At 41.7% G+C, this 27541-nt stretch overlaps 2 protein-coding genes and 11 non-coding genes across 14 annotated transcripts; 4 read left to right on the top strand and 9 right to left on the bottom strand.

The window, feature by feature from the left end:
- The first annotated feature begins 1754 nt into the window (after positions 1-1754).
- Positions 1755-12172, top strand: LOC128442302 (uncharacterized). The gene is made up of 16 exons (XM_053424697.1): positions 1755-1913; positions 2030-2207; positions 3193-3266; positions 5313-5732; positions 8136-8217; positions 8345-8416; positions 8511-8714; positions 8879-9111; positions 9206-9309; positions 9426-9634; positions 9740-9937; positions 10033-10119; positions 10445-10695; positions 11051-11179; positions 11378-11518; positions 12056-12172. The coding sequence occupies exons 1-16, from the start codon at positions 1755-1757 to the stop codon at positions 12170-12172; spliced, it is 2658 nt and encodes an 885-aa protein (XP_053280672.1).
- trnal-cag (transfer RNA leucine (anticodon CAG)) lies at positions 2611-2693 on the bottom strand. Its single transcript has one exon. It is a non-coding gene; the product is annotated as a tRNA-Leu (tRNA).
- trnaq-uug (transfer RNA glutamine (anticodon UUG)) lies at positions 3435-3506 on the bottom strand. The gene has a single exon. It is a non-coding gene; the product is annotated as a tRNA-Gln (tRNA).
- Positions 5850-5921, top strand: trnaq-cug (transfer RNA glutamine (anticodon CUG)). The gene has a single exon. It is a non-coding gene; the product is annotated as a tRNA-Gln (tRNA).
- On the bottom strand, positions 12055-17299 carry LOC128443164 (uncharacterized). Of its 2 annotated transcripts, none has more exons than XM_053425958.1 (6): positions 16786-17299; positions 15771-15904; positions 15417-15564; positions 13824-14072; positions 13192-13459; positions 12055-12801 (listed from the first exon to the last, which is right to left on the bottom strand). In XM_053425958.1, exons 1-6 carry the CDS (start codon positions 17154-17156, stop codon positions 12604-12606), a joined length of 1368 nt encoding a protein of 455 aa, XP_053281933.1. In that variant the 5' UTR covers positions 17157-17299; the 3' UTR covers positions 12055-12603. The 2 variants fall into 2 exon arrangements, with proteins under 2 accessions (XP_053281933.1, XP_053281934.1); XM_053425959.1 differs by lacking the exon at positions 16786-17299 and adding an exon at positions 16529-16639.
- A 448-nt stretch (positions 17300-17747) lies between these two features.
- Positions 17748-17830, bottom strand: trnal-cag (transfer RNA leucine (anticodon CAG)). Its single transcript has one exon. It is a non-coding gene; the product is annotated as a tRNA-Leu (tRNA).
- A 746-nt stretch (positions 17831-18576) lies between these two features.
- Positions 18577-18648, bottom strand: trnaq-uug (transfer RNA glutamine (anticodon UUG)). The gene has a single exon. It is a non-coding gene; the product is annotated as a tRNA-Gln (tRNA).
- Positions 18649-21003: 2355 nt separating this feature from the next.
- Positions 21004-21075, top strand: trnaq-cug (transfer RNA glutamine (anticodon CUG)). Its single transcript has one exon. It is a non-coding gene; the product is annotated as a tRNA-Gln (tRNA).
- A 214-nt stretch (positions 21076-21289) lies between these two features.
- Positions 21290-21372, bottom strand: trnal-cag (transfer RNA leucine (anticodon CAG)). Its single transcript has one exon. It is a non-coding gene; the product is annotated as a tRNA-Leu (tRNA).
- Positions 21373-22119: 747 nt separating this feature from the next.
- On the bottom strand, positions 22120-22191 carry trnaq-uug (transfer RNA glutamine (anticodon UUG)). Its single transcript has one exon. It is a non-coding gene; the product is annotated as a tRNA-Gln (tRNA).
- Positions 22192-24546: 2355 nt separating this feature from the next.
- Positions 24547-24618, top strand: trnaq-cug (transfer RNA glutamine (anticodon CUG)). The gene has a single exon. It is a non-coding gene; the product is annotated as a tRNA-Gln (tRNA).
- A 214-nt stretch (positions 24619-24832) lies between these two features.
- Positions 24833-24915, bottom strand: trnal-cag (transfer RNA leucine (anticodon CAG)). The gene has a single exon. It is a non-coding gene; the product is annotated as a tRNA-Leu (tRNA).
- Positions 24916-25659: 744 nt separating this feature from the next.
- trnaq-uug (transfer RNA glutamine (anticodon UUG)) lies at positions 25660-25731 on the bottom strand. The gene has a single exon. It is a non-coding gene; the product is annotated as a tRNA-Gln (tRNA).
- Positions 25732-27541: the final 1810 nt, after the last annotated feature.

Genomic DNA, 27541 nt, shown 5'->3' on the forward strand with positions numbered 1-27541 from the left:
TTTTATCTGTCTTTTCCATATGCCCTGTTTTTATCTGTCCGTGTAAATTCAATGTTTCTATAATTCTTATTTCTATGAACACATAAAACTGGTTTACAGCAATATATGAGTGGGTGTTTTTAATGACAGTTAGCAGCACAACAACAACCTCAATAAGAATATTAATGGTGATTCTTATAATGATGAAGCACATTCAATAACAGAAACATGGTATGTGATTTACAAGTTGATATGGGACATGGTCTCTGATGTACAGTAGAAGAAATGTCCTAATGAAGGACCGGAATGGAACGATCCTCCACTCCTGTCATGTGATGAGTCCTGTGGAGTGGGAGGTAGTGCAGGTAGGGGTTATTACACAAGGAACTTTTCTCATAACAATATAATGTGTAGAAAAATAGGAGGAAATTCTTAATCTTATGAGGAATGAGCACGCACCTTTGCATTCCCGGAGTCCAGGGTTCGAGTCCCACACAGGCAATGTCCAAAAACATCAAAAGTGTTATATTTGTGTCTAGGCAGCTAGAAATACATTTATCTAATAGAAATGTATACAAAACTTCACATCGCTCCTTTCCTTTTCCTTCTTTCCCTTTTTCCTCCCTTTTCTCCTCTTTTTTCTTCTTCCCCTTCCTTCCCCCTTCCTTCCCCTTTCTTCCCCTTCTTTGACGGACTATTGTTCCCCAGCTTGAACGCAGCGCCTTAGACCGCTCGGCCATCCTGACCATATTTTATCAAAAGGCTATCGATTTCTTCAGATTTTAACCAGGTGTTGAAGCGCGCTATGTTTGCTTACCGTCGCCTGAACACTTGGAAAAACTACTCAAGGCTTCAAGATGCACGGAACTTTGCATAATCTCCTGACATTCTCCGGAAGGGGCTCTACGTGAGAACACAAATGCCAACTCAGAGGCTCTGGACTTTCTACTGTGTCTCTCCTGCCTGCGCCCCCCCCCCGAGTAAAAACTCCAGATTATGTCCGATCGAGCCTATGTGAGAAAAAAGTAGGGGATTAACTGGAAGATAAACCGCAAGTGAGTGGTTGTGGTTTAAATGTTTCTAAAACATGACAGAGACGCAAAACTTAAAAAAACTAAAAGAACGAAAAACAGTTCAGGACGAATTCGCGTAGACTACACAGTCGAAGAGCTCAACAAGAATCGAGAGCTTTTCTTTTTTTTTTTGCTCCATAGGATCCTCTAAGAACTGTGATGTCATGTTTCGAAGGAATTGATTGGTCAGAGGGCGGTGCTTTTATACTGGTTGATCGTTCATCTCCAATTCAACCGGCTCAAGGGCAGGTCAGCCGTTCAGCATAAGTTACTATTAAGAAGTGAATGAGTTCTGTAGGAGGACAAACCCCTAATTTAACAGGAATTAAAGCTGATCAGCTGATGAACAGCCTACTTCAGTTAAATTGTTGTTTTCAATAAATTGCCTGCTCACAACTTTTGTGCTCTTGTTCCCATTTCTTCTTTTTGCATTTTGAAACTCTACTTAGAACCTTCCTAAGATTCAACAGTGCAAAATGCAAATTCATGCAATTTTTTAACTGGTCTTAAGATTTTGATCAGGAGTGTATTACAGACCAGGTATCCTTTTACCGTGCTGCTGCATGTCCTCCAGAATCTAAAGAAAGACTCAACAGAAACGGTCTGCCCTTGACCACATACATGAGTTATATCAAAAGTAAGCAGGAGACAAGTACATAGACCTAATGGAAATGAATACAAGCACTTAGGGGACAAGTTGAGATGTTTGTTAAACTCCTGAAGTTGGCAGACGACACAACGGTCATCGGCCTCATCAGGGACGGTGATGAGTCTGCGTACAGACGGGAGGTGAAACAGCTGGCCTTTTGGTGTAGTGAGAACCACCTGAAGCTGAACAAGCTCAAAACTGTGGAGATGATAGTGGACTTTAGGAGGAGCCCGTCAACACTGCTGCCAGTCACTATACTCAACAGCACAATGTGACTGCTGTGGAGACCTTCCGATTTTTGGGATCCACAATCTCCCACGACCTAAAGTGGGCCTCCAACATTGATACCATCACCAAAAAGGCCCAGCAGAGTATGCACTTCCTGGACCAGATCAGGAAATTCAACCTGCCTCAGGAGCTGTTGATCCAGTTCTACACTGCTATCATCCAGGCTGTTCTCTGCGCGCGCATGCATCGCTTTCTGCTTTGGATCGGCCACCAAACAGGTTCTGACCAAATCAGGATGTCAAGTCATTAAATCTTGCTATCAAACACAAGATCAAGCTCTTGTATAAAGTCAGGAAAAAATGCTTGACAACATTGGTGTTAATGAGATGAGTAGTGGTTCCATGGTGTAATGGTCAGCACTCTGGACTCTGAATCCAGCGATCGGAGTTCAAATCTCGGTGGGACCTTATTTTGAGAGAGACCCACAGTTGTCAAGTCCCTCGGCACTTGATGACTCTGTTCAGCAAAGACGTGACTTATTACCCATTAATAGATGACCTTTGATTTAGTTCAAATTTAGGCTCTCAAGGTTTTTCGCCATCTTCCCTGATGTGGAGAAACATGTCATTGTTTTTGGAGATCCTGCCCATTACGTTGGCTCTGCCCAAATTAAAAGCACAATGTCAGAAGTGGGATTCGAACCCACGCCTCCAGAGGAGACTGCGACCTGAACGCAGCGCCTTAGACCGCTCGGCCATCCTGACCATATTTTATCAAAAGGCTATCGATTTCTTCAGATTTTAACCAGGTGTTGAAGCGCGCTATGTTTGCTTACCGTCGCCTGAACACTTGGAAAAACTACTCAAGGCTTCAAGATGCACGGAACTTTGCATAATCTCCTGACATTCTCCGGAAGGGGCTCTACGTGAGAACACAAATGCCAACTCAGAGGCTCTGGACTTTCTACTGTGTCTCTCCTGCCTGCGCCCCCCCGAGTAAAAACTCCAGATTATGTCCGATCGAGCCTATGTGAGAAAAAAGTAGGGGATTAACTGGAAGATAAACCGCAAGTGAGTGGTTGTGGTTTAAATGTTTCTAAAACATGACAGAGACGCAAAACTTAAAAAAACTAAAAGAACGAAAAACAGTTCAGGACGAATTCGCGTAGACCACACAGTCGAAGAGCTCAACAAGAATCGAGAGCTTTTCTTTTTTTTTTTGCTCCATAGGATCCTCTAAGAACTGTGATGTCATGTTTCGAAGGAATTGATTGGTCAGAGGGCGGTGCTTTTATACTGGTTGATCGTTCATCTCCAATTCAACCGGCTCAAGGGCAGGTCAGCCGTTCAGCATAAGTTACTATTAAGAAGTGAATGAGTTCTGTAGGAGGACAAACCCCTAATTTAACAGGAATTAAAGCTGATCAGCGAAAATGCTGCTTCATAGTACAGGACAGAGACCTTCTGCCAGATGTTCATCCTCCATATTTCATGAGAACTAACTTGAGGTTCAACCGAGACTTGAACTCGGAGCACTGGATTCAAAGTCCAGAGTGCTGACCATTACACCATTGAACCACGACATCGAGCAATCGAATCATTAACGGGGCCAGCTCAGGATTGCTGCAGACACATACACTCCTGATCAAAATCTTAAGACCAGTTAAAAAATTGCATGAATTTGCATTTTGCACTGTTGGATCTTAGGAAGGTTCTAAGTAGAGCTTCAAAATGCAAAAAGAAGAAATGGGAACAAGAGACCAAAAGTTGTGAGCAGGCAATTTATTGAAAACAACAATTTAACTCAAATAGGCTGTTCATCAGCTGATCAAAAGTTTAAGACCACAGCCTTTAAAAGCCAAAATCTGTGCAAAAATTTGGATTCCATGTCCTTTCCTGTCAAGTAATCACACTGTGAAGATCTCTTGATGGCAAAGGCAAAAAAGCTCACCGTCTTTGAACGTGGTAGGATTGTTGAACTGCATAAACAAGGCCTCTCACAACGTGCCATCGCTGCTGAGGTTGGACGCAGTAAGACAGTCATTTTGCATTTCTTAAAAGATCCTCAGGGTTATGGAACAAAAAAATCAAGTGGTAGACCCAAAAAAATCTCACCGGCGCTGAGCCGGAGGATCCGAATGGCTGTCCGTCAAGACACGGGACGATCCTCGTCCCAAATTAAGACCATTACTGGTGCTGACTGCAGCCCATAACCATCAGACGGCATCTGCGAAGGAAGGGCTTCAAAAAAAAAAAACGTATTCAAAGTCTCCTTCAACGCCACAAAATTGCCCATTTAGACTTTGCAAGGGAGCACCAAACATGGGACATTCAAAGGTGGAAGAAAGTTTTATTCTCTGACGAGCAAAAATGTAACCTTGATGGTCCTGATGGCTTCCAACGTTACTGGCATGACAAGGAGATGCCACCTGAGATGTTTTCTACGCGGCACAGTGGAGGGGGCGCCATCATGATCTGGGGTGCTTTTTCCTTCAATGGAACAATGGAGCTCCAGGTTGTGCAGGGGCGTCAAACAGCAGCTGGCTATGTGGGGATGTTGCAGCGGGCATCCCTCATGACTGAGGGCCCTCGTCTGTGTGGTAACGACTGGGTTTTTCAGCAGGACAACACTCCAATTCACAATGCTCGTCTGACCAAGACTTTTTTCCAGGAGAATAACATCAGTCTTTTGGACCATCCTGCGTGTTCCCCTGATCTTAATCCAATTGAGAACATTTGGGGATGGATGGCAAGGGAAGTTTACAAAAATGGACTTCAGTTCCAGACAGTGGATGCCCTTCCTGAAGCCATCTTCACCACTTGGCGCAACATTCGCACTAGCCTTTTGGAAACACTTGCATCAAGCATGCCAAAACGAATTTTTGAAGTGATCAACAATAATGGTGGAGCTACTCATTACTGAGTCAGTTTTTGACACTTTAATTTCTGTTTTAGGATTTTTTCTTTTTTTTTTGAACTGTGGTCTTAAACTTTTGATCAGCTGATGAACAGCCTACTTCAGTTAAATTGTTGTTTTCAATAAATTGCCTGCTCACAACTTTTGGGCTCTTGTTCCCATTTCTTCTTTTTGCATTTTGAAACTCTACTTAGAACCTTCCTAAGATTCAACAGTGCAAAATGCAAATTCATGCAATTTTTTAACTGGTCTTAAGATTTTGATCAGGAGTGTATTACAGACCAGGTATCCTTTTACCGTGCTGCTGCATGTCCTCCAGAATCTAAAGAAAGACTCAACAGAAACGGTCTGCCCTTGACCAATTACATGAGTTATATCAAAAGTAAGCAGGAGACAAGTACATAGACCTAATGGAAATGAATACAAGCACTAGGGGACAAGTTGAGCTGTTTGTTAAACTCCTGAAGTTGGCAGACGACACAACGGTCATCGGCCTCATCAGGGACGGTGATGAGTCTGCGTACAGACGGGAGGTGAAACAGCTGGCCTTTTGGTGTAGTGAGAACCACCTGAAGCTGAACAAGCTCAAAACTGTGGAGATGATGATAGTGGAGCCCGTCAACACTGCTGCCAGTCACTATACTCAACAGCACAATGTGACTGCTGTGGAGACCTTCCGATTTTTGGGATCCACAATCTCCCACGACCTAAAGTGGGCCTCCAACATTGATACCATCACCAAAAAGGCCCAGCAGAGTATGCACTTCCTGGACCAGATCAGGAAATTCAACCTGCCTCAGGAGCTGTTGATCCAGTTCTACACTGCTATCATCCAAGCTGTTCTCTGCGCATGCATCGCTTTCTGCTTTGGATCGGCCACCAAACAGGTTCTGACCAAATCAGGATGTCAAGTCATTAAATCTTGCTATCAAACACAAGATCAAGCTCTTGTATAAAGTCAGGAAAAAATGCTTGACAACATTGGTGTTAATGAGATGAGTAGTGGTTCCATGGTGTAATGGTCAGCACTCTGGACTCTGAATCCAGCGATCCGAGTTCAAATCTCGGTGGGACCTTATTTTGAGAGAGACCCACAGTTGTCAAGTATGGAGGACCATACATGACTTAAGTAAAAATAAATAAATAAATAAATGTATAAATAAATACAGAAATAAATAAATAAATAAATAAATAAAAAAGGAAATAAATAAATTAATACAGAAAAAAATAAATAAATATGTTAATACCAAAAGAAATGTCAAAATAAATGTCTTAAGTATATTTGCACATTTATTTATTCCCTGACACATTTCCTTTTCATTTGCAGTGTCCTTATGCTAATGAGAAAGGCGGGCCTAATCGCAGTCTCATGCAGGATTGGTCACAAGAGTGTAATGATCCAGCACTACTGCCTCTCAATGCTGACTGGTGTCCAGTAGCTGTTTGCAGCGTTGAGCCAGTTTACACTTAAAATGAACTGGTTAGGGTTCAGAGGGTTAGTTAAGGTTATTTTTCATTGGGATGATTTAGCTGTCAGTAGTCCTGACTGTGAGCGTCACGTCTCGTGTTGTACTGAGCACAAGGAGCGAGCAGAGAGGAGGAGGAAACAGAAACTCCAGCTCGTTACAAACCACCTGCAGCCTCTGCTCTGATCGTGAAGCCGCTGATCTCTGAGCAGATGTGACCAGAGAAACTCTGTGTTTCCACTGTTCTACAAAGTCACTGACCGGCTGTTTCACGGTGAAGAGCTCAAGTCTCTGTCACTGCCTGTGTCTCTGAGCGAGTGTGTGGCGGAGCGCAGGGGCTGTGTGTGTGTAGCTCAGTTGACCAATCCTGCTCGAGACCGCGGTCAGGCCCGCCTTTCTCATTAGCATAAGGACACTGAAATCGAAAAATAAAAGTTGGAATAAATGTGGAAATAAATAAATAAATGTGGAAATAAATGCAGAATTAAATGAATCAATGTCTTAAACTTATTTCCACATGTATTTATTTATTTCCACATTTATTCCAACTTTTATTTATTTCCACATTTATTTATTTTTCGATTTCAGTGTCCTTATGTAAATGAGGCAGGAGGTCCCAGCCTCAATCCCGAGCCGGATTGGTCAACTGAGTGATCCAGACAGAAGTAATCTATACCTAGTGAACCTCCTTGTAGTGCTAGCGTAACATGTCATCATTTGCAGTGTCCTTATGCAAATGATGACCGGGTTCGGACCCAGAAGCCGTCCCATACGGATCCGGGCCTACAGCCAAAACAGAAGGTTGTGATTTAAAACCTGACGGAGCGATTCTATTTTTAACCGGCGCAGCTTTGTAATCATTACGGTAGTGGTTTAGCGGAGTATCTGTTTTTTTAACAGGCGCAGCTTTTGTAGTGATTACGTTAGTGTTTTAGCGGATAAGGAAACGCATTGACCAATTGCATGCGAGTTAAGGCATCCCGCGCGATACTGCTCAGCCAATCAAGTCTGTGCATCTCAGGCGGTAAAAATTTAGACTATACAGTGCAGACAGAGACAGAGCGAGTAAGAGGTAAGTTGCACACGAGAGGGCGTTAGAATCAAAAAGAAAGATAGGGAGACAGGTAGAGAAAACACAGGGAGAGAAACGGAGTACTGAAATGGAGAAAGGGAGAGAAACGTAATGAACAAATAGCGCTCTCCAAAAAAAGTAAAGTTGGGCAATCCGGAATGGACCGACTCATTTCTGTTCATACTTCCCACTGGGAGCACTAAACCTGTGTGTCTTATATGATCAGAAACTGTGGCACTTATTAAAAGTGCCAATGTGAAACGCCATTATGAGACAAAACATAAAGGTTAAGAACAAACATATCCAGTTAAATCTGAAGTGAGATCACAGAAAATAAGTGGTCTCAGAGCCAAATATGACCAGTCCCCCAGGATCCTGAGCCACTCATTCACTGCCCAACAACGTGCTCATGAGTGTTCCTTCAGAGTTGCTTGGATTTTGGGTCGACACAAAAAGCCATTTACTGATGGAGGGTTTGAAATACGGTCCTACTTTTATTTAGTTAATTAGAGAACATTATACATGTGTGCAATCATACATATATGTTCAGTTCTATGTTATGTGACAATAAATATTGTCAATTTATTTTTAATCGTACTGAATTCATTTGATTTGACAGTCAGGTATTGAGTACATGCAGTTGCTGATACAACTGCTAGGCTACTTAAATATATATCACACTAAATAGTTAGAAATTATGATCTTCCAGACCTTTGCTTAAAGAAATTTTCTCAAACTGGACCTCGTGAAAGTTTAGTGGAATACCCCTGATGGCTTCAGACCAGAGACCACTGGCAGACCTGCTGCGGGATGTGGCTAACCAGCTTGAGAACTGTGAGTTTCTTTTGTTTATATCTGTAAACAGTTTAACTAACAGTTGTATCCAACTTTTGCCAACGTATTGTATGACACTGAATTAGCCACCCATGTGATGATCGTCGCTTTGGTATTTTTTGTGCAGCGCCGGGTACCAGTAGCATGCTTACTGCATCCACACCATCCAGGAATGTGACACCAAGGCACCCAGTGGACGGTAAGTTTCTGCAGCGAACACAATGTGAGCTAAATCCATCCCACACTGTTAGTTAGCTTACATTTGTAAGACTTGTCACTTCTCTTGATCCTAGCCGAGGTGTCAAGACTCTTTGCTCCATACTCCCATGGCGAGAGAAGCTCCACAAGGCGGCGACCCCTTGGTGTGCCCACACTCTCCTCTTTCACCCGTACCTTTTGCTGTCTCGAGGATAAGAGTGGTAACATTGTCCCCAGCCGATTCACAAAAGAAAAACTTGCTTCTGCAGGGTTAGGGGAAAAACGTTTGACGTTTCAAGGTATGTTAAACATCATGATGAGGATTGACACATGCTTCTTCAGCTGTCAGTATATTTTTACGCTGCATGTCAATTTTGTATCCAATAAATAAAATGCAATAACCTTAAAAACATGAAGGATCTTTTATGTCACACCAGTGATTTGCATTATGTTTCCATTTCAGGTAGTCAAACAAATCCCAATGATTTTAGGGAGTTTATTTTAACAGCCTATCCAAAACTCCGACAAGGGGGTGGATTTGAGTTGCTCAGGATTGCAGGAACAACAAGGAGTCGCAATCTGAACCTCATCCCTTGTCCCAATGAGGGCTACAATGTTAAATATTTAAAAGATACACAAATTGGTCATGCAGTTCTTTTCATTCGACCACTCCAAAGGAGCCTGGATCTCGAGGCTGTAAGTTCCTCCCTTTAATACTGCTGTTCTTCCCTAAAATGCAGAGTATAAAGTATTTCTTGTATTGAGTCTTACAATTATCTGTTTTTTACAGGCATGTCAACCAGAAAGCATGGTTGGACCACCTGCTAAATGCATTTCTTGTGGAGAGGAGTTTTCTTTTTCAGAAATAAAAGATCACAGTGATGAATGCATGAGGTACTGCCCTACAGAACTAAAACATAGTTTGTCAAGCACATTGTGTAACATTAATCATGTTACACGATATAAAACATACTAACCCTAACAACAAAAATTATCTATTTTTACCCAAGACCACCACAGAGCAGTGGTGAGGGAGAGGTAGGCACAGAAAGGGCCAGCTCCTCCCGAAGTCAAGATATTTTTGTGCGTACATTGAGGAGACGAGAGGAGAGTGAGCCGGCGAGGGCCAGCAGCTCAACCTGTACCATGCCACCTCAGGGAGATGTGCCTGCCCCAGAGCTAATTGATCTGGATCCCTTTGGGGAGAGAAGCATCTCTGGTTGGTTACATATTTTGAAAATTACATAAAATATTTCAATGAATAGTTGCACTCACATATCAATTGATCCAATGTTAATTATAAAATGTGTAAATCTATTTTTAGATTGGAAAATTGCCACCAATGCCAAAGAAGCAGCAAGGGCATATAAAGAAGCCATTTTGAGCCAGCATGCTTCTAGGAAAGCACTGAGTCTCATTATGGATCTTGGGGACAGTGCAGAGGACAGGGAAAGGGCAATCCTTTCATTTTATAAGATGGCTCATGTTGAGTGGGCCTGCCCCTTGACATGCACTCTTATTGGTAACACACTTACTTACTAACTAACTAACTTACTTACAAATGACCAAATCCTATTTTCTGTTAACTGAAATCTGTGCTGTGTTTTGCTTTTTCAGGAGATCCAGCAATTGGCGATGGTGTGACTCGCCATTTCTTCTCAACCATCATGCACAAACTTCAGAATGGTTTTGAGATTAATTTCGGTAAGTACAAATTTTAATTTTCACTATCTCATATATTTGACTTGTGTTTTATGACACACTCCAGATTCGACCACTGTAGATGTGTTAGAAGCTTCTTCTTTTGTTGCTTTGTTAAGGTACTATCCCGTATGTCAGTAAGGTTGTTTGTACGGGTTCCAGGCTGAAACCAGATCACCCCAAGAATGTGAATGTAGCTTATTTTAACCTGTAAGTTTCTGCAGGATAAAGTCAACCAGGTTATCCAGTGGCTGATTGACAATCCCTTTACTATTGCTGTTTGACAGTTGAAAATCTACGTGATTTGACTTTTCTATTTTCATTTAAGTGCCAGGGGGAACTCTGCTTTTTGAGGGTGAAAAGGATCATCTGCTACCCTCCACTTCCCTTGTCCTTTTGGAGAGTGATTTATTTGTTGTTGCTGGAAGAATGATTGGGCATTCATTTCTTCATGATGGGCCATGCCTGAGTGGACTGAGCCCAGCGATCCTGCATGTGCTCTTTGGTGGATCCCCAGAAGAAGCAACAATCGATATTAAGGACTGTGCTGACCTTGACATCCGAGAGACAATCAAAGTGGTACGATACATATTTTGTCAATAAGATTTAAAATCACTAGGGCTAAGACAATATAAATAATATTTTAAGTCAGGAAGAAATGATTAAGAAATGCCTAAACATAAATTAATTAAATAAGAAAAATAATTCAGTAGGTCAATGTTAGGATTCTTCCACAATCACATCTTACAGTTAATAGGGATGGCTAAACCAACAGATTTACCATGTTATAAACTACTACCATGCTAATCACATGACATTTTAATCTAATTTAAATGTTTGATGTGGTTTGATTTGACAACTTGATGATTTATCTACGGACTATTAATCTTGAGAAATCCAGAAATCTAATCGAATTGATTCAAATTGTCAATAGCTGGATGGCAGAGAAGAGTTATCTTCAGAACAAAAGATCAGTATCAATGAGTTGGCACTGTCCTGGGATTTGCCTCCGGTCACAAGTGAGAACAGGAGATGGCTTCTTGACAAGATGTTACTTCATGCTGTGAGTATTCTGTCCTTAAGACTTCATATAAATCACACTAACTAATCAAGAGCTTTGATGAAAGACTGTAATTTTGCCCTTTTTTTGTCAGATACCTCCCAGATGTTTGTTGATGAGAAATGAATGATAGCTTATATGGCAATAGGTTGAAGATTAGTAAGGCTTCATGACTTTGAGTGTGATACAAATGTTTTGCAGGTCCTACGAAGAACCTCAAAACAAGTGAAGCAATTACGAAAGGGGTTAAAAGAGACACTGGTGTGGCCTTTGCTGAATGACAGGAAAGACACAATTCCTCTCGTCTTTCCAAGAGCATCAGAATTAGAGTACACACCACGGGTAAGTGAACTCAGGCTGCTACTAATCGTACAGTATCTTTCTGTCAAGAAGACTACTAATTCAGGAGTTCCTATCTTAAACATGTTTTATTTTCTACCCTCTGGCAACCACTGGTTTCAGTTTATTACACCTAAAATAACCTGGAGAGATTTGAAATATTTTGCAGATGAATAATCAGTAGGTGTTTGTTCCCTCTTACAAATGTACTTTATCATTGGATAAGCAAGCTCTGCACAAAATGTTGTTCTGAAGTCCCTGCGAGTAATTTTCATAGAAACAACGGCTGCATGAAAGGAAGGAAATCAATCCAAAAAATGATTTTGAAAACTCAACAGGAATGAAAAGTTCACATCATGGCCATCTTACACATGCAAATCCACCAGTATGGCCCTTACAAAACTGCTTACCACCACATACTTTTATAATAATTGTAATTATTAGAATTAATAACTTCTTATATTTCCAGTACTGTACTTTATTGTGCTATATATACACTCTGGACAGCATGAAAAAACAAGTGTTAACTGATTCCCCAAGTCCTCCACCTGCTTCCACCTGCTGAAACTTCCACATCATTACAAGGAGTATTTTAATTTTGAAAGAGACATTGTTGCTGCGATTTGTAGCACAGACACTGGGTTTGGTATGGTCTAGAGTCTAGACCATACCAAATTAAATATGCTGTACTATCTCACAAACATGCCTGCTTTATTGCACCAGTGTTATTCAGTTGCAAAAATTTACTGTCTAGAGTCTAGACTGTAGACTCTAGACAGTATAGTTTTAGTTCATTATGATGTTCACTGATTTAGTTAATTATGCCTCTGTCAGTTAATCACTGTTCACTAAGTGAAATTGTTTCAAAGCCAGTTGTTGCTGTTATTTATTAAATATATTATTCAGAAAAAAAATGTAGAAGCTCCTTATTTCTACTTATGTTAAAATTACCTCATCCATATGAAACAAATCTAATATCTATCAAAACATTGTGATTTAGCAATGGAAATTAGAACTGCACTAAAGCCAAGCACTGTCTTTTTATGTAACTCACAAATTCTTCATCATGGAGCTTGTGAGGGAGGAATTTACTGGATCATTTCTGATAATAAGCTCACAGTTTGGACATAGACATCAACAACATCAGACAGAGGGCCACTGGGGTCTGGTAGACTTTCAGCTTCCTGCTCAGTCAGTGGGCGCTGCAGCTGAACTTCAGGGATCACAACACCAGGTTGACGGTGACCACATGGTCCAGTCCAGTCGATTCCAAACTCCATGTCAACCTGCAATTGGTGGAGCTCTTGTTAAAGGGTTAGTTTAGCCAAAATCTCAGTTAAAATGGCAAAAATCCTTACAGAATTATAAACCACCTTCAGTCAATTAGATTTACAGGAACTAGATTGAAACAAAACTTGTTTTATCATCTCTTGGGATTCTGGACAAATCTTAGATGAATAACATCGGCATCAAGAAGAGAGATTGTTTAGAATTCTCAAAGAGCCAACAAATTAATTTAGAGTACTGATGCAGGTTTACATTTACTTTGGAATAGACCTTTTACTGTATTATTTTCTACTGCTAAAGGTTGTTACAACAGTTTTTGTAATTTCCGATAAAGTAGTGAGAATGTGGACATTGTTCCATGTAGGACAGTTACAGAAAAAAAAAATTGCCTGTATATGTTCTGGCTGGGCCTCATGTTCATGGCGAGTCCACAGTTGCAACGGGGATTGGTTTCCCTCAGTGCGTAGTCGGTGACAGTTCCAGCCACGCTGGAAAAACTGAAGGTGCTTCTGTATGCGGGGCAGAAAGCACCAGTGCAGAGCATAGAGATGGATCTCGTTGACAGGATTGAGAAGACCTTCTCTCTCAAGGTTAGTAAAGATGGCGTAGAAGAGATCAAGCACTCCCACATAAACGTCTCTCCAGAGCCTCTCTATTCTGATGAAGAAAAAGTAGTGTTTCTACAATGAACAAAAAACAACTTTTTATCTTTTACCTAGTTTTGGAATATGGCAAGATTGGCATTGATGGTAAGCACGGTAAATAATAACAATGAACTCAATTTAAAGTCCTGTTTTTAATCTGTCCAAATGGAAGTTAGACAAAATGATAATGATATAAATTATATATATTCGTGAACTTGATTACGATAAGATTAAGATAAGACTTCAAATGCTATCAAATGATACTGAAGAGAATGTATGGATAATTACAGATGGGTGGGAAATGGGTCAAAACTTCAACCATACCCAAAACAGTGAAACAAGTGTTATTTTGATAAATGTTTTAATGACAGATGTACCTTTGATTATGGACACTCCTGCCAGCAATGTGGGAATTCCTGTTCAGTCCTCTGTTAGCCACGATGTAGCGTGCAACGTCAACATTTTCCCCGCCTTTATCTGACCTGACACGTGATGGCAAGCCGTAGACATCAACAGCCTCCAAGAAGCTACTTAAGACTGTTGCTGCCCGATTGTTGGTGGCTGAACTCAAGTACACAATTAAACGACTAAAGCCGTCAATACCACCATGCACAACGAAACGCCATCTGAAATACATATGTATGAGCACAGACAAAGATCACTAAAACTACCTGTATCAAGCATTTCTTTGTGAAGTTTTGGCCAATAGGCATATTTAATATTTGAACAGAGCTAATGTATCAAAATTCTTTAAACATATAAACATGTTCCCTCCATAGGACTGAAAACATGAATAGAAATCCTGACAAAGTATCAGGTAACGACTTCTATATATTAAATTCAAGTTCACAATGTGATTTACATTGCAATACACCAAAACAAACACACACACACACATATCTAAACAGCCAGTGGATTTATACAAGGCCCTAGTGAGTATTTTTGATACCAGCTGTGTGTTGTAGAGATTTTAATCATGTGATATTATCTTACTACAGTTCTACACAATTCAGTCACAAAGTATTTGGTCACTGAGATTTTCTTTTTTGACATCTGTAGTAGAAATATTAACTAAACATGGTTGACAAATTATTTTGTATTTAGATAGTAAGCGTTTGAAGACTTGATAAGAGACTTTTATGATTTGTATTTACATACACCAAATGTTTAAGACTTCAGCGGTTTTATGATCGGAACTGTTTATGATGTGAATACGGTGAGACCATTTGTGACTTAATTACCCATCAAAGGAAAGAGTGGATGTCTTCTTATCACCTAAGGAACACATGTGAATCAGCTGCTAATGTTTAGATTCCTCTCCTTCCCCCACCATGGAACCAGTCTGGATTGGTTCAGAGGGACAGCCCTCAATCCTCCTATATAAGATCTGTGTTTTTGACTGTTCTGCATCCTCACTCTGACACCCTTGTGGTTTCCCTGTGTTGATCCTTTCTGCAGAAAGCCCCTTATTAAATACATGTTGATAACTTTGTTGTTTCCAGCCTCTTGTATTTCCAGATTTCTATCACACATCCATACAACCCTTTTTCAGTACAGAAAAGTCAGGCTCAATTGTAATAAAATCCAATAAATACTGTGACACAAACATCAATTGTATCACTGTTTATGTCTGTCTAATCACTTGTAGATATAGATCACTAAAAAGCCAAACGAACAGCCTTACTTTTATTTTCTATGCAAGTAATATAAGCCAGGTAAAAAATTGATTTCCAAACAAGAATTTTGATGGAACAAATTATGTATTTCATCCACCATGAATAAATCGAAGTTTGAATTGCAATGATGCGGATTGTTCATTTAAAACTGAAGATGGATCAATCTTTTGTAACTGCTCTGGATAAACAGTATACTGGGGAGTAAGTATCTTACAGTAATAAAATCTATAGTGAAGAGGATGTTTATCAAGTAAAATTTAGCAATGCTACAGATGATTCATGTTTTTAAGATACCTTATCAGTTTGTGATTTCCGTCGATATGCCATAAACTGTTCGGTGCTGGTACAAAGTACTTCCTGCGCCTTTGTGGGTTCAGCTGAAGTGTGCGCACCACAACTCCATTAGGATCCACGCGCCTCATGGATTCCTGGACACGTTGTCCTATATACAGGACAAAGCACAGATAAGGTGTACTCTAAAAACGTTAACCATTCCTGAATCTGTAAGTAACATCACAAAATCTGGACTAGCAGTCTGAAAAGCAGCTTCTATTCGACATTTTTAATAAATCAGCAAGTAGGCCAAATCCAAATTTATTGGTGAAAAATCCCAGGACACATAAATGGGTAATGACTACTAACACTTACTTTGTATGTTTATGCCTTGTGCTTTCAGGTGACCAACCATCATTTTGTATCCAGAGTTGGGATGATGCTGCAAAATTTGGGTCACAGTTGCATCCAGATCGTTGTCCTCCAATGGAGTTAATAATTCATGGACTCTGATCAGATTATCTGACAAACTGAAGAGGCTAATTAATGGCAACCATGGTCCATGTGTATGAACTAATGCTGAAACATAAAGTTGCTGATCGCAAGGAAGAAATCAATTCAGTCTCTAAGAATTATAGCCATTGGGACACTACTTCAGTCAACAACAACTATATATGTATTTATATATTCTTCAGAGAAGAAATGTTAAATAGGGATGCACCGATATGGAAATTCTTGGCCGATACCGTTGTTTAAAACAACTATCTATACAATAGACGATACCGATACTTGTTTATTTTGTTTTTGTTGTTCACCCTTTTGTGCCAGGAAAATAATTAAATCATTATTTAAAAAGTACTATTTTAAATTATTTCAGCCATTTTCACTCTTATGTTTTAATAAGCACAAATGCAATCAGATTTATGAAACAATCTTTGGTTTAACTAAACTTTATTTAACGGAGACATATTATGCCCATTTTACCACAAGTTGATATGGTTCCTTGGGGTCTTAATGAAATGTCTGTAACCAATTTTGGTAAAGAAACCAAAAGGATAATTTTAAACAGCACCTTTTTACCCTGTCTAAAACAGATTGACCTGTTTTAAGTGCCAATAGTTACTCCCGCTTACCAGCGCTTTATTGAATTTCTTCACTTTGACGCGAACGGAGGCGTAGCTGAGGTGAGCTGCTAGGAGGGCCCGAAGCGAGTCCAGAGTTTCCGCCGCCGAACGCCGTACCCGTTCCGGTCCGCGGGCCGCCTTCCGCACCGGCGACAACCACCGCCCGGCGAACCAAGAGACAGAAAGCCCGGTGCGCTGGTGCGGATATTGTAGGGGTATAATATACGATGTAACAATTAAGTTAATACTAAACGCAGTACAATTACCTTATCCCATAATGTGCCATCCTCCGACGAATGGTTCTCTCGCTCACACTGAACAGGTGTGCTATGTCCCCAGCAGTGTAACCCAAATGGAGGTGAGCTTCGATAATATCGGGGGGCAAAAATAATGACGGGCGTCCAAAGGTTGCGTCTTCGTCTTCTGTCTCTGAGAGGATGCATAGTTGGCGGGCAACTTCTTGAAGACTGGCCAACACTGCTGGGTCGACGTCCAGTTCCATTTCAGCGTTGAGCTGAGCTAAATCGTTCACCAATCCATCCAGACGAAACTGAATATAGTCCTTTGGTGCATGGTTCTCTACATCGTTCGCTAATGACCTTAAACCATTTGCGATGCCTCGTAAAAAAGACGACATTTATAAACCACTGTTGGATAGAATACATACCTAAAATGTAACTGGTTAAGTGGGCTGATATCAAACAGCTGCTGGATACCAGTCAGCATCGAAAGGCAGAAGTAGTAGAACTGGATCATTACACTCCTGTGACCAATCCTGCATGAGACTGCGGTTAGGCCCGCCTTTCTCATTAGCATAAGGACACTGCAAATGAAAAGGAAATGTATCAGGGAAAAAATAAATGTTAAAATATATTTAAGACATTTATTTTGACATTTCTTTTGGTATTAACATATTTATTTATTTTTTTCTGTATTAATTTATTTATTTCCTTTTTTATTTATTTATTTATTTCTGTATTTATTTATACATTTATTTATTTATTTATTTTTACTTATGTCATGTATGGTCCTCCATAGTCAAGTCACTCGGCACTTGATGACTCTGTTCAGCAAAGACGTGACTTATTACCCATTAATAGATGACCTTTGATTTAGTTCAAATTTAGGCTCTCAAGGTTTTTCGCCATCTTCCCTGATGTGGAGAAACATGTCATTGTTTTTGGAGATCCTGCCCATTACGTTGGCTCTGCCCAAATTAAAAGCACAATGTCAGAAGTGGGATTCGAACCAACGCCTCCAGAGGAGACTGCGACCTGAACGCAGCGCCTTAGACCGCTCGGCCATCCTGACCATATTTTATCAAAAGGCTATCGATTTCTTCAGATTTTAACCAGGTGTTGAAGCGCGCTATGTTTGCTTACCGTCGCCTGAACACTTGGAAAAACTACTCAAGGCTTCAAGATGCACGGAACTTTGCATAATCTCCTGACATTCTCCGGAAGGGGCTCTACGTGAGAACACAAATGCCAACTCAGAGGCTCTGGACTTTCTACTGTGTCTCTCCTGCCTGCGCCCCCCCCCCCCGAGTAAAAACTCCAGATTATGTCCGATCGAGCCTATGTGAGAAAAAAGTAGGGGATTAACTGGAAGATAAACCGCAAGTGAGTGGTTGTGGTTTAAATGTTTCTAAAACATGACAGAGACGCAAAACTTAAAAAAACTAAAAGAACGAAAAACAGTTCAGGACGAATTCGCGTAGACTACACAGTCGAAGAGCTCAACAAGAATCGAGAGCTTTTCTTTTTTTTTTTGCTCCATAGGATCCTCTAAGAACTGTGATGTCATGTTTCGAAGGAATTGATTGGTCAGAGGGCGGTGCTTTTATACTGGTTGATCGTTCATCTCCAATTCAACCGGCTCAAGGGCAGGTCAGCCGTTCAGCATAAGTTACTATTAAGAAGTGAATGAGTTCTGTAGGAGGACAAACCCCTAATTTAACAGGAATTAAAGCTGATCAGCGCAAATGCTGCTTCATAGTACAGGACAGAGACCTTCTGCCAGATGTTCATCCTCCATATTTCATGAGAACTAACTTGAGGTTCAACCGAGACTTGAACTCGGATCACTGGATTCAAAGTCCAGAGTGCTGACCATTACACCATTGAACCACGACATCGAGCAATCGAATCATTAACGGGGCCAGCTCAGGATTGCTGCAGACACATACACTCCTGATCAAAATCTTAAGACCAGTTAAAAAATTGCATGAATTTGCATTTTGCACTGTTGGATCTTAGGAAGGTTCTAAGTAGAGCTTCAAAATGCAAAAAGAAGAAATGGGAACAAGAGACCAAAAGTTGTGAGCAGGCAATTTATTGAAAACAACAATTTAACTCAAATAGGCTGTTCATCAGCTGATCAAAAGTTTAAGACCACAGCCTTTAAAAGCCAAAATCTGTGCAAAAATTTGGATTCCATGTCCTTTCCTGTCAAGTAATCACACTGTGAAGATCTCTTGATGGCAAAGGCAATAAAGCTCACCGTCTTTGAACGTGGTAGGATTGTTGAACTGCATAAACAAGGCCTCTCACAACGTGCCATCGCTGCTGAGGTTGGACGCAGTAAGACAGTCATTTTGCATACCTTAAAAGATCCTCAGGGTTATGGAACAAAAAAATCAAGCGGTAGACCCAAAAAAATCTCACCGGCGCTGAGCCGCAGGATCCGAATGGCTGTCCGTCAAGACACGGGACGATCCTCGTCCCAAATTAAGGCCATTACTGGTGCTGACTGCAGCCCATAACCATCAGACGGCATCTGCGAAGGAAGGGCTTCAAAAAAAAAAAACGTATTCAAAGTCTCCTTCAACGCCACAAAATTGCCCATTTAGACTTTGCAAGGGAGCACCAAACATGGGACATTCAAAGGTGGAAGAAAGTTTTATTCTCTGACGAGCAAAAATGTAACCTTGATGGTCCTGATGGCTTCCAACGTTACTGGCATGACAAGGAGATGCCACCTGAGATGTTTTCTACGCGGCACAGTGGAGGGGGCGCCATCATGATCTGGGGTGCTTTTTCCTTCAATGGAACAATGGAGCTCCAGGTTGTGCAGGGGCGTCAAACAGCAGCTGGCTATGTGGGGATGTTGCAGCGGGCATCCCTCATGACTGAGGGCCCTCGTCTGTGTGGTAACGACTGGGTTTTTCAGCAGGACAACACTCCAATTCACAATGCTCGTCTGACCAAGACTTTTTTCCAGGAGAATAACATCAGTCTTTTGGACCATCCTGCGTGTTCCCCTGATCTTAATCCAATTGAGAACATTTGGGGATGGATGGCAAGGGAAGTTTACAAAAATGGACTTCAGTTCCAGACAGTGGATGCCCTTCCTGAAGCCATCTTCACCACTTGGCGCAACATTCGCACTAGCCTTTTGGAAACACTTGCATCAAGCATGCCAAAACGAATTTTTGAAGTGATCAACAATAATGGTGGAGCTACTCATTACTGAGTCAGTTTTTGACACTTTAATTTCTGTTTTAGGATTTTTTCTTTTTTTTTTGAACTGTGGTCTTAAACTTTTGATCAGCTGATGAACAGCCTACTTCAGTTAAATTGTTGTTTTCAATAAATTGCCTGCTCACAACTTTTGGGCTCTTGTTCCCATTTCTTCTTTTTGCATTTTGAAACTCTACTTAGAACCTTCCTAAGATTCAACAGTGCAAAATGCAAATTCATGCAATTTTTTAACTGGTCTTAAGATTTTGATCAGGAGTGTATTACAGACCAGGTATCCTTTTACCGTGCTGCTGCATGTCCTCCAGAATCTAAAGAAAGACTCAACAGAAACGGTCTGCCCTTGACCACCTACATGAGTTATATCAAAAGTAAGCAGGAGACAAGTACATAGACCTAATGGAAATGAATACAAGCACTAGGGGACAAGTTGAGCTGTTTGTTAAACTCCTGAAGTTGGCAGACGACACAACGGTCATCGGCCTCATCAGGGACGGTGATGAGTCTGCGTACAGACGGGAGGTGAAACAGCTGGCCTTTTGGTGTAGTGAGAACCACCTGAAGCTGAACAAGCTCAAAACTGTGGAGATGATAGTGGACTTTAGGAGGAGCCCGTCAACACTGCTGCCAGTCACTATACTCAACAGCACAATGTGACTGCTGTGGAGACCTTCCGATTTTTGGGATCCACAATCTCCCACGACCTAAAGTGGGCCTCCAACATTGACACCATCACCAAAAAGGCCCAGCAGAGTATGCACTTCCTGGACCAGATCAGGAAATTCAACCTGCCTCAGGAGCTGTTGATCCAGTTCTACACTGCTATCATCCAGGCTGTTCTCTGCGCGCGCATGCATCGCTTTCTGCTTTGGATCGGCCACCAAACAGGTTCTGACCAAATCAGGATGTCAAGTCATTAAATCTTGCTATCAAACACAAGATCAAGCTCTTGTATAAAGTCAGGAAAAAATGCTTGACAACATTGGTGTTAATGAGATGAGTAGTGGTTCCATGGTGTAATGGTCAGCACTCTGGACTCTGAATCCAGCGATCCGAGTGCAAATCTCGGTGGGACCTGATTTTGAGAGAGACCCACAGTTGTCAAGTCCCTCGGCACTTGATGACTCTGTTCAGCAAAGACGTGACTTATTACCCATTAATAGATGACCTTTGATTTAGTTCAAATTTAGGCTCTCAAGGTTTTTCGCCATCTTCCCTGATGTGGAGAAACATGTCATTGTTTTTGGAGATCCTGCCCATTACGTTGGCTCTGCCCAAATTAAAAGCACAATGTCAGAAGTGGGATTCGAACCAACGCCTCCAGAGGAGACTGCGACCTGAACGCAGCGCCTTAGACCGCTCGGCCATCCTGACCATATTTTATCAAAAGGCTATCGATTTCTTCAGATTTTAACCAGGTGTTGAAGCGCGCTATGTTTGCTTACCGTCGCCTGAACACTTGGAAAAACTACTCAAGGCTTCAAGATGCACGGAACTTTGCATAATCTCCTGACATTCTCCGGAAGGGGCTCTACGTGAGAACACAAATGCCAACTCAGAGGCTCTGGACTTTCTACTGTGTCTCTCCTGCCTGCGCCCCCCCCCCCCCGAGTAAAAACTCCAGATTATGTCCGATCGAGCCTATGTGAGAAAAAAGTAGGGGATTAACTGGAAGATAAACCGCAAGTGAGTGGTTGTGGTTTAAATGTTTCTAAAACATGACAGAGACGCAAAACTTAAAAAAACTAAAAGAACGAAAAACAGTTCAGGACGAATTCGCGTAGACTACACAGTCGAAGAGCTCAACAAGAATCGAGAGCTTTTCTTTTTTTTTTTGCTCCATAGGATCCTCTAAGAACTGTGATGTCATGTTTCGAAGGAATTGATTGGTCAGAGGGCGGTGCTTTTATACTGGTTGATCGTTCATCTCCAATTCAACCGGCTCAAGGGCAGGTCAGCCGTTCAGCATAAGTTACTATTAAGAAGTGAATGAGTTCTGTAGGAGGACAAACCCCTAATTTAACAGGAATTAAAGCTGATCAGCGCAAATGCTGCTTCATAGTACAGGACAGAGACCTTCTGCCAGATGTTCATCCTCCATATTTCATGAGAACTAACTTGAGGTTCAACCGAGACTTGAACTCGGATCACTGGATTCAAAGTCCAGAGTGCTGACCATTACACCATTGAACCACGACATCGAGCAATCGAATCATTAACGGGGCCAGCTCAGGATTGCTGCAGACACATACACTCCTGATCAAAATCTTAAGACCAGTTAAAAAATTGCATGAATTTGCATTTTGCACTGTTGGATCTTAGGAAGGTTCTAAGTAGAGCTTCAAAATGCAAAAAGAAGAAATGGGAACAAGAGACCAAAAGTTGTGAGCAGGCAATTTATTGAAAACAACAATTTAACTCAAATAGGCTGTTCATCAGCTGATCAAAAGTTTAAGACCACAGCCTTTAAAAGCCAAAATCTGTGCAAAAATTTGGATTCCATGTCCTTTCCTGTCAAGTAATCACACTGTGAAGATCTCTTGATGGCAAAGGCAATAAAGCTCACCGTCTTTGAACGTGGTAGGATTGTTGAACTGCATAAACAAGGCCTCTCACAACGTGCCATCGCTGCTGAGGTTGGACGCAGTAAGACAGTCATTTTGCATACCTTAAAAGATCCTCAGGGTTATGGAACAAAAAAATCAAGCGGTAGACCCAAAAAAATCTCACCGGCGCTGAGCCGCAGGATCCGAATGGCTGTCCGTCAAGACACGGGACGATCCTCGTCCCAAATTAAGGCCATTACTGGTGCTGACTGCAGCCCATAACCATCAGACGGCATCTGCGAAGGAAGGGCTTCAAAAAAAAAAAACGTATTCAAAGTCTCCTTCAACGCCACAAAATTGCCCATTTAGACTTTGCAAGGGAGCACCAAACATGGGACATTCAAAGGTGGAAGAAAGTTTTATTCTCTGACGAGCAAAAATGTAACCTTGATGGTCCTGATGGCTTCCAACGTTACTGGCATGACAAGGAGATGCCACCTGAGATGTTTTCTACGCGGCACAGTGGAGGGGGCGCCATCATGATCTGGGGTGCTTTTTCCTTCAATGGAACAATGGAGCTCCAGGTTGTGCAGGGGCGTCAAACAGCAGCTGGCTATGTGGGGATGTTGCAGCGGGCATCCCTCATGACTGAGGGCCCTCGTCTGTGTGGTAACGACTGGGTTTTTCAGCAGGACAACACTCCAATTCACAATGCTCGTCTGACCAAGACTTTTTTCCAGGAGAATAACATCAGTCTTTTGGACCATCCTGCGTGTTCCCCTGATCTTAATCCAATTGAGAACATTTGGGGATGGATGGCAAGGGAAGTTTACAAAAATGGACTTCAGTTCCAGACAGTGGATGCCCTTCCTGAAGCCATCTTCACCACTTGGCGCAACATTCGCACTAGCCTTTTGGAAACACTTGCATCAAGCATGCCAAAACGAATTTTTGAAGTGATCAACAATAATGGTGGAGCTACTCATTACTGAGTCAGTTTTTGACACTTTAATTTCTGTTTTAGGATTTTTTCTTTTTTTTTTGAACTGTGGTCTTAAACTTTTGATCAGCTGATGAACAGCCTACTTCAGTTAAATTGTTGTTTTCAATAAATTGCCTGCTCACAACTTTTGGGCTCTTGTTCCCATTTCTTCTTTTTGCATTTTGAAACTCTACTTAGAACCTTCCTAAGATTCAACAGTGCAAAATGCAAATTCATGCAATTTTTTAACTGGTCTTAAGATTTTGATCAGGAGTGTATTACAGACCAGGTATCCTTTTACCGTGCTGCTGCATGTCCTCCAGAATCTAAAGAAAGACTCAACAGAAACGGTCTGCCCTTGACCACCTACATGAGTTATATCAAAAGTAAGCAGGAGACAAGTACATAGACCTAATGGAAATGAATACAAGCACTAGGGGACAAGTTGAGCTGTTTGTTAAACTCCTGAAGTTGGCAGACGACACAACGGTCATCGGCCTCATCAGGGACGGTGATGAGTCTGCGTACAGACGGGAGGTGAAACAGCTGGCCTTTTGGTGTAGTGAGAACCACCTGAAGCTGAACAAGCTCAAAACTGTGGAGATGATAGTGGACTTTAGGAGGAGCCCGTCAACACTGCTGCCAGTCACTATACTCAACAGCACAATGTGACTGCTGTGGAGACCTTCCGATTTTTGGGATCCACAATCTCCCACGACCTAAAGTGGGCCTCCAACATTGACACCATCACCAAAAAGGCCCAGCAGAGTATGCACTTCCTGGACCAGATCAGGAAATTCAACCTGCCTCAGGAGCTGTTGATCCAGTTCTACACTGCTATCATCCAGGCTGTTCTCTGCGCGCGCATGCATCGCTTTCTGCTTTGGATCGGCCACCAAACAGGTTCTGACCAAATCAGGATGTCAAGTCATTAAATCTTGCTATCAAACACAAGATCAAGCTCTTGTATAAAGTCAGGAAAAAATGCTTGACAACATTGGTGTTAATGAGATGAGTAGTGGTTCCATGGTGTAATGGTCAGCACTCTGGACTCTGAATCCAGCGATCCGAGTGCAAATCTCGGTGGGACCTGATTTTGAGAGAGACCCACAGTTGTCAAGTCCCTCGGCACTTGATGACTCTGTTCAGCAAAGACGTGACTTATTACCCATTAATAGATGACCTTTGATTTAGTTCAAATTTAGGCTCTCAAGGTTTTTCGCCATCTTCCCTGATGTGGAGAAACATGTCATTGTTTTTGGAGATCCTGCCCATTACGTTGGCTCTGCCCAAATTAAAAGCACAATGTCAGAAGTGGGATTCGAACCCACGCCTCCAGAGGAGACTGCGACCTGAACGCAGCGCCTTAGACCGCTCGGCCATCCTGACCATATTTTATCAAAAGGCTATCGATTTCTTCAGATTTTAACCAGGTGTTGAAGCGCGCTATGTTTGCTTACCGTCGCCTGAACACTTGGAAAAACGACTCAAGGCTTCAAGATGCACGGAACTTTGCATAATCTCCTGACATTCTCCGGAAGGGGCTCTACGTGAGAACACAAATGCCAACTCAGAGGCTCTGGACTTTCTACTGTGTCTCTCCTGCCTGCGCCCCCCCCCCGAGTAAAAACTCCAGATTATGTCCGATCGAGCCTATGTGAGAAAAAAGTAGGGGATTAACTGGAAGATAAACCGCAAGTGAGTGGTTGTGGTTTAAATGTTTCTAAAACATGACAGAGACGCAAAACTTAAAAAAACTAAAAGAACGAAAAACAGTTCAGGACGAATTCGCGTAGACCACACAGTCGAAGAGCTCAACAAGAATCGAGAGCTTTTCTTTTTTTTTTTGCTCCATAGGATCCACTAAGAACTGTGATGTCATGTTTCGAAGGAATTGATTGGTCAGAGGGCGGTGCTTTTATACTGGTTGATCGTTCATCTCCAATTCAACCGGCTCAAGGGCAGGTCAGCCGTTCAGCATAAGTTACTATTAAGAAGTGAATGAGTTCTGTAGGAGGAGAAACCCCTAATTTAACAGGAATTAAAGCTGATCAGCGCAAATGCTGCTTCATAGTACAGGACAGAGAGCTTCTACCAGATGTTCATCCTCCATATTTCATGAGAACTAACTTGAGGTTCAACCGAGACTTGAACTCGGATCACTGGATTCAAAGTCCAGAGTGCTGACCATTACACCATTGAACCACGACATCGAGCAATCGAATCATTAACGGGACCAGCTCAGGATTGCTGCAGACACATACACTCCTGATCAAAATCTTAAGACCAGTTAAAAAATTGCATGAATTTGCATTTTGCACTGTTGGATCTTAGGAAGGTTCTAAGTAGAGCTTCAAAATGCAAAAAGAAGAAATGGGAACAAGAGACCAAAAGTTGTGAGCAGGCAATTTATTGAAAACAACAATTTAACTCAAATAGGCTGTTCATCAGCTGATCAAAAGTTTAAGACCACAGCCTTTAAAAGCCAAAATCTGTGCAAAAATTTGGATTCCATGTCCTTTCCTGTCAAGTAATCACACTGTGAAGATCTCTTGATGGCAAAGGCAAAAAAGCTCACCGTCTTTGAACGTGGTAGGATTGTTGAACTGCATAAACAAGGCCACTCACAACGTGCCATCGCTGCTGAGGTTGGACGCAGTAAGACAGTCATTTTGCATATCTTAAAAGATCCTCAGGGTTATGGAACAAAAAAATCAAGCGGTAGACCCAAAAAAATCTCACCGGCGCTGAGCCGCAGGATCCGAATGGCTGTCCGTCAAGACACGGGACGATCCTCGTCCCAAATTAAGACCATTACTGGTGCTGACTGCAGCCCATAACCATCAGACGGCATCTGCGAAGGAAGGGCTTCAAAAAAAAAAAACGTATTCAAAGTCTCCTTCAACGCCACAAAATTGCCCATTTAGACTTTGCAAGGGAGCACCAAACATGGGACATTCAAAGGTGGAAGAAAGTTTTATTCTCTGACGAGCAAAAATGTAACCTTGATGGTCCTGATGGCTTCCAACGTTACTGGCATGACAAGGAGATGCCACCTGAGATGTTTTCTACGCGGCACAGTGGAGGGGGCGCCATCATGATCTGGGGTGCTTTTTCCTTCAATGGAACAATGGAGCTCCAGGTTGTGCAGGGGCGTCAAACAGCAGCTGGCTATGTGGGGATGTTGCAGCGGGCATCCCTCATGACTGAGGGCCCTCGTCTGTGTGGTAACGACTGGGTTTTTCAGCAGGACAACACTCCAATTCACAATGCTCGTCTGACCAAGACTTTTTTCCAGGAGAATAACATCAGTCTTTTGGACCATCCTGCGTGTTCCCCTGATCTTAATCCAATTGAGAACATTTGGGGATGGATGGCAAGGGAAGTTTACAAAAATGGACTTCAGTTCCAGACAGTGGATGCCCTTCCTGAAGCCATCTTCACCACTTGGCGCAACATTCGCACTAGCCTTTTGGAAACACTTGCATCAAGCATGCCAAAACGAATTTTTGAAGTGATCAACAATAATGGTGGAGCTACTCATTACTGAGTCAGTTTTTGACACTTTAATTTCTGTTTTAGGATTTTTTCTTTTTTTTTTGAACTGTGGTCTTAAACTTTTGATCAGCTGATGAACAGCCTACTTCAGTTAAATTGTTGTTTTCAATAAATTGCCTGCTCACAACTTTTGGGCTCTTGTTCCCATTTCTTCTTTTTGCATTTTGAAACTCTACTTAGAACCTTCCTAAGATTCAACAGTGCAAAATGCAAATTCATGCAATTTTTTAACTGGTCTTAAGATTTTGATCAGGAGTGTATTACAGACCAGGTATCCTTTTACCGTGCTGCTGCATGTCCTCCAGAATCTAAAGAAAGACTCAACAGAAACGGTCTGCCCTTGACCACCTACATGAGTTATATCAAAAGTAAGCAGGAGACAAGTACATAGACCTAATGGAAATGAATACAAGCACTAGGGGACAAGTTGAGCTGTTTGTTAAACTCCTGAAGTTGG

Source organism: Pleuronectes platessa, chromosome 6 (genome assembly GCF_947347685.1).
Source record: "Pleuronectes platessa chromosome 6, fPlePla1.1, whole genome shotgun sequence".
Taxonomy (NCBI): Eukaryota; Metazoa; Chordata; class Actinopteri; order Pleuronectiformes; family Pleuronectidae; genus Pleuronectes; species Pleuronectes platessa.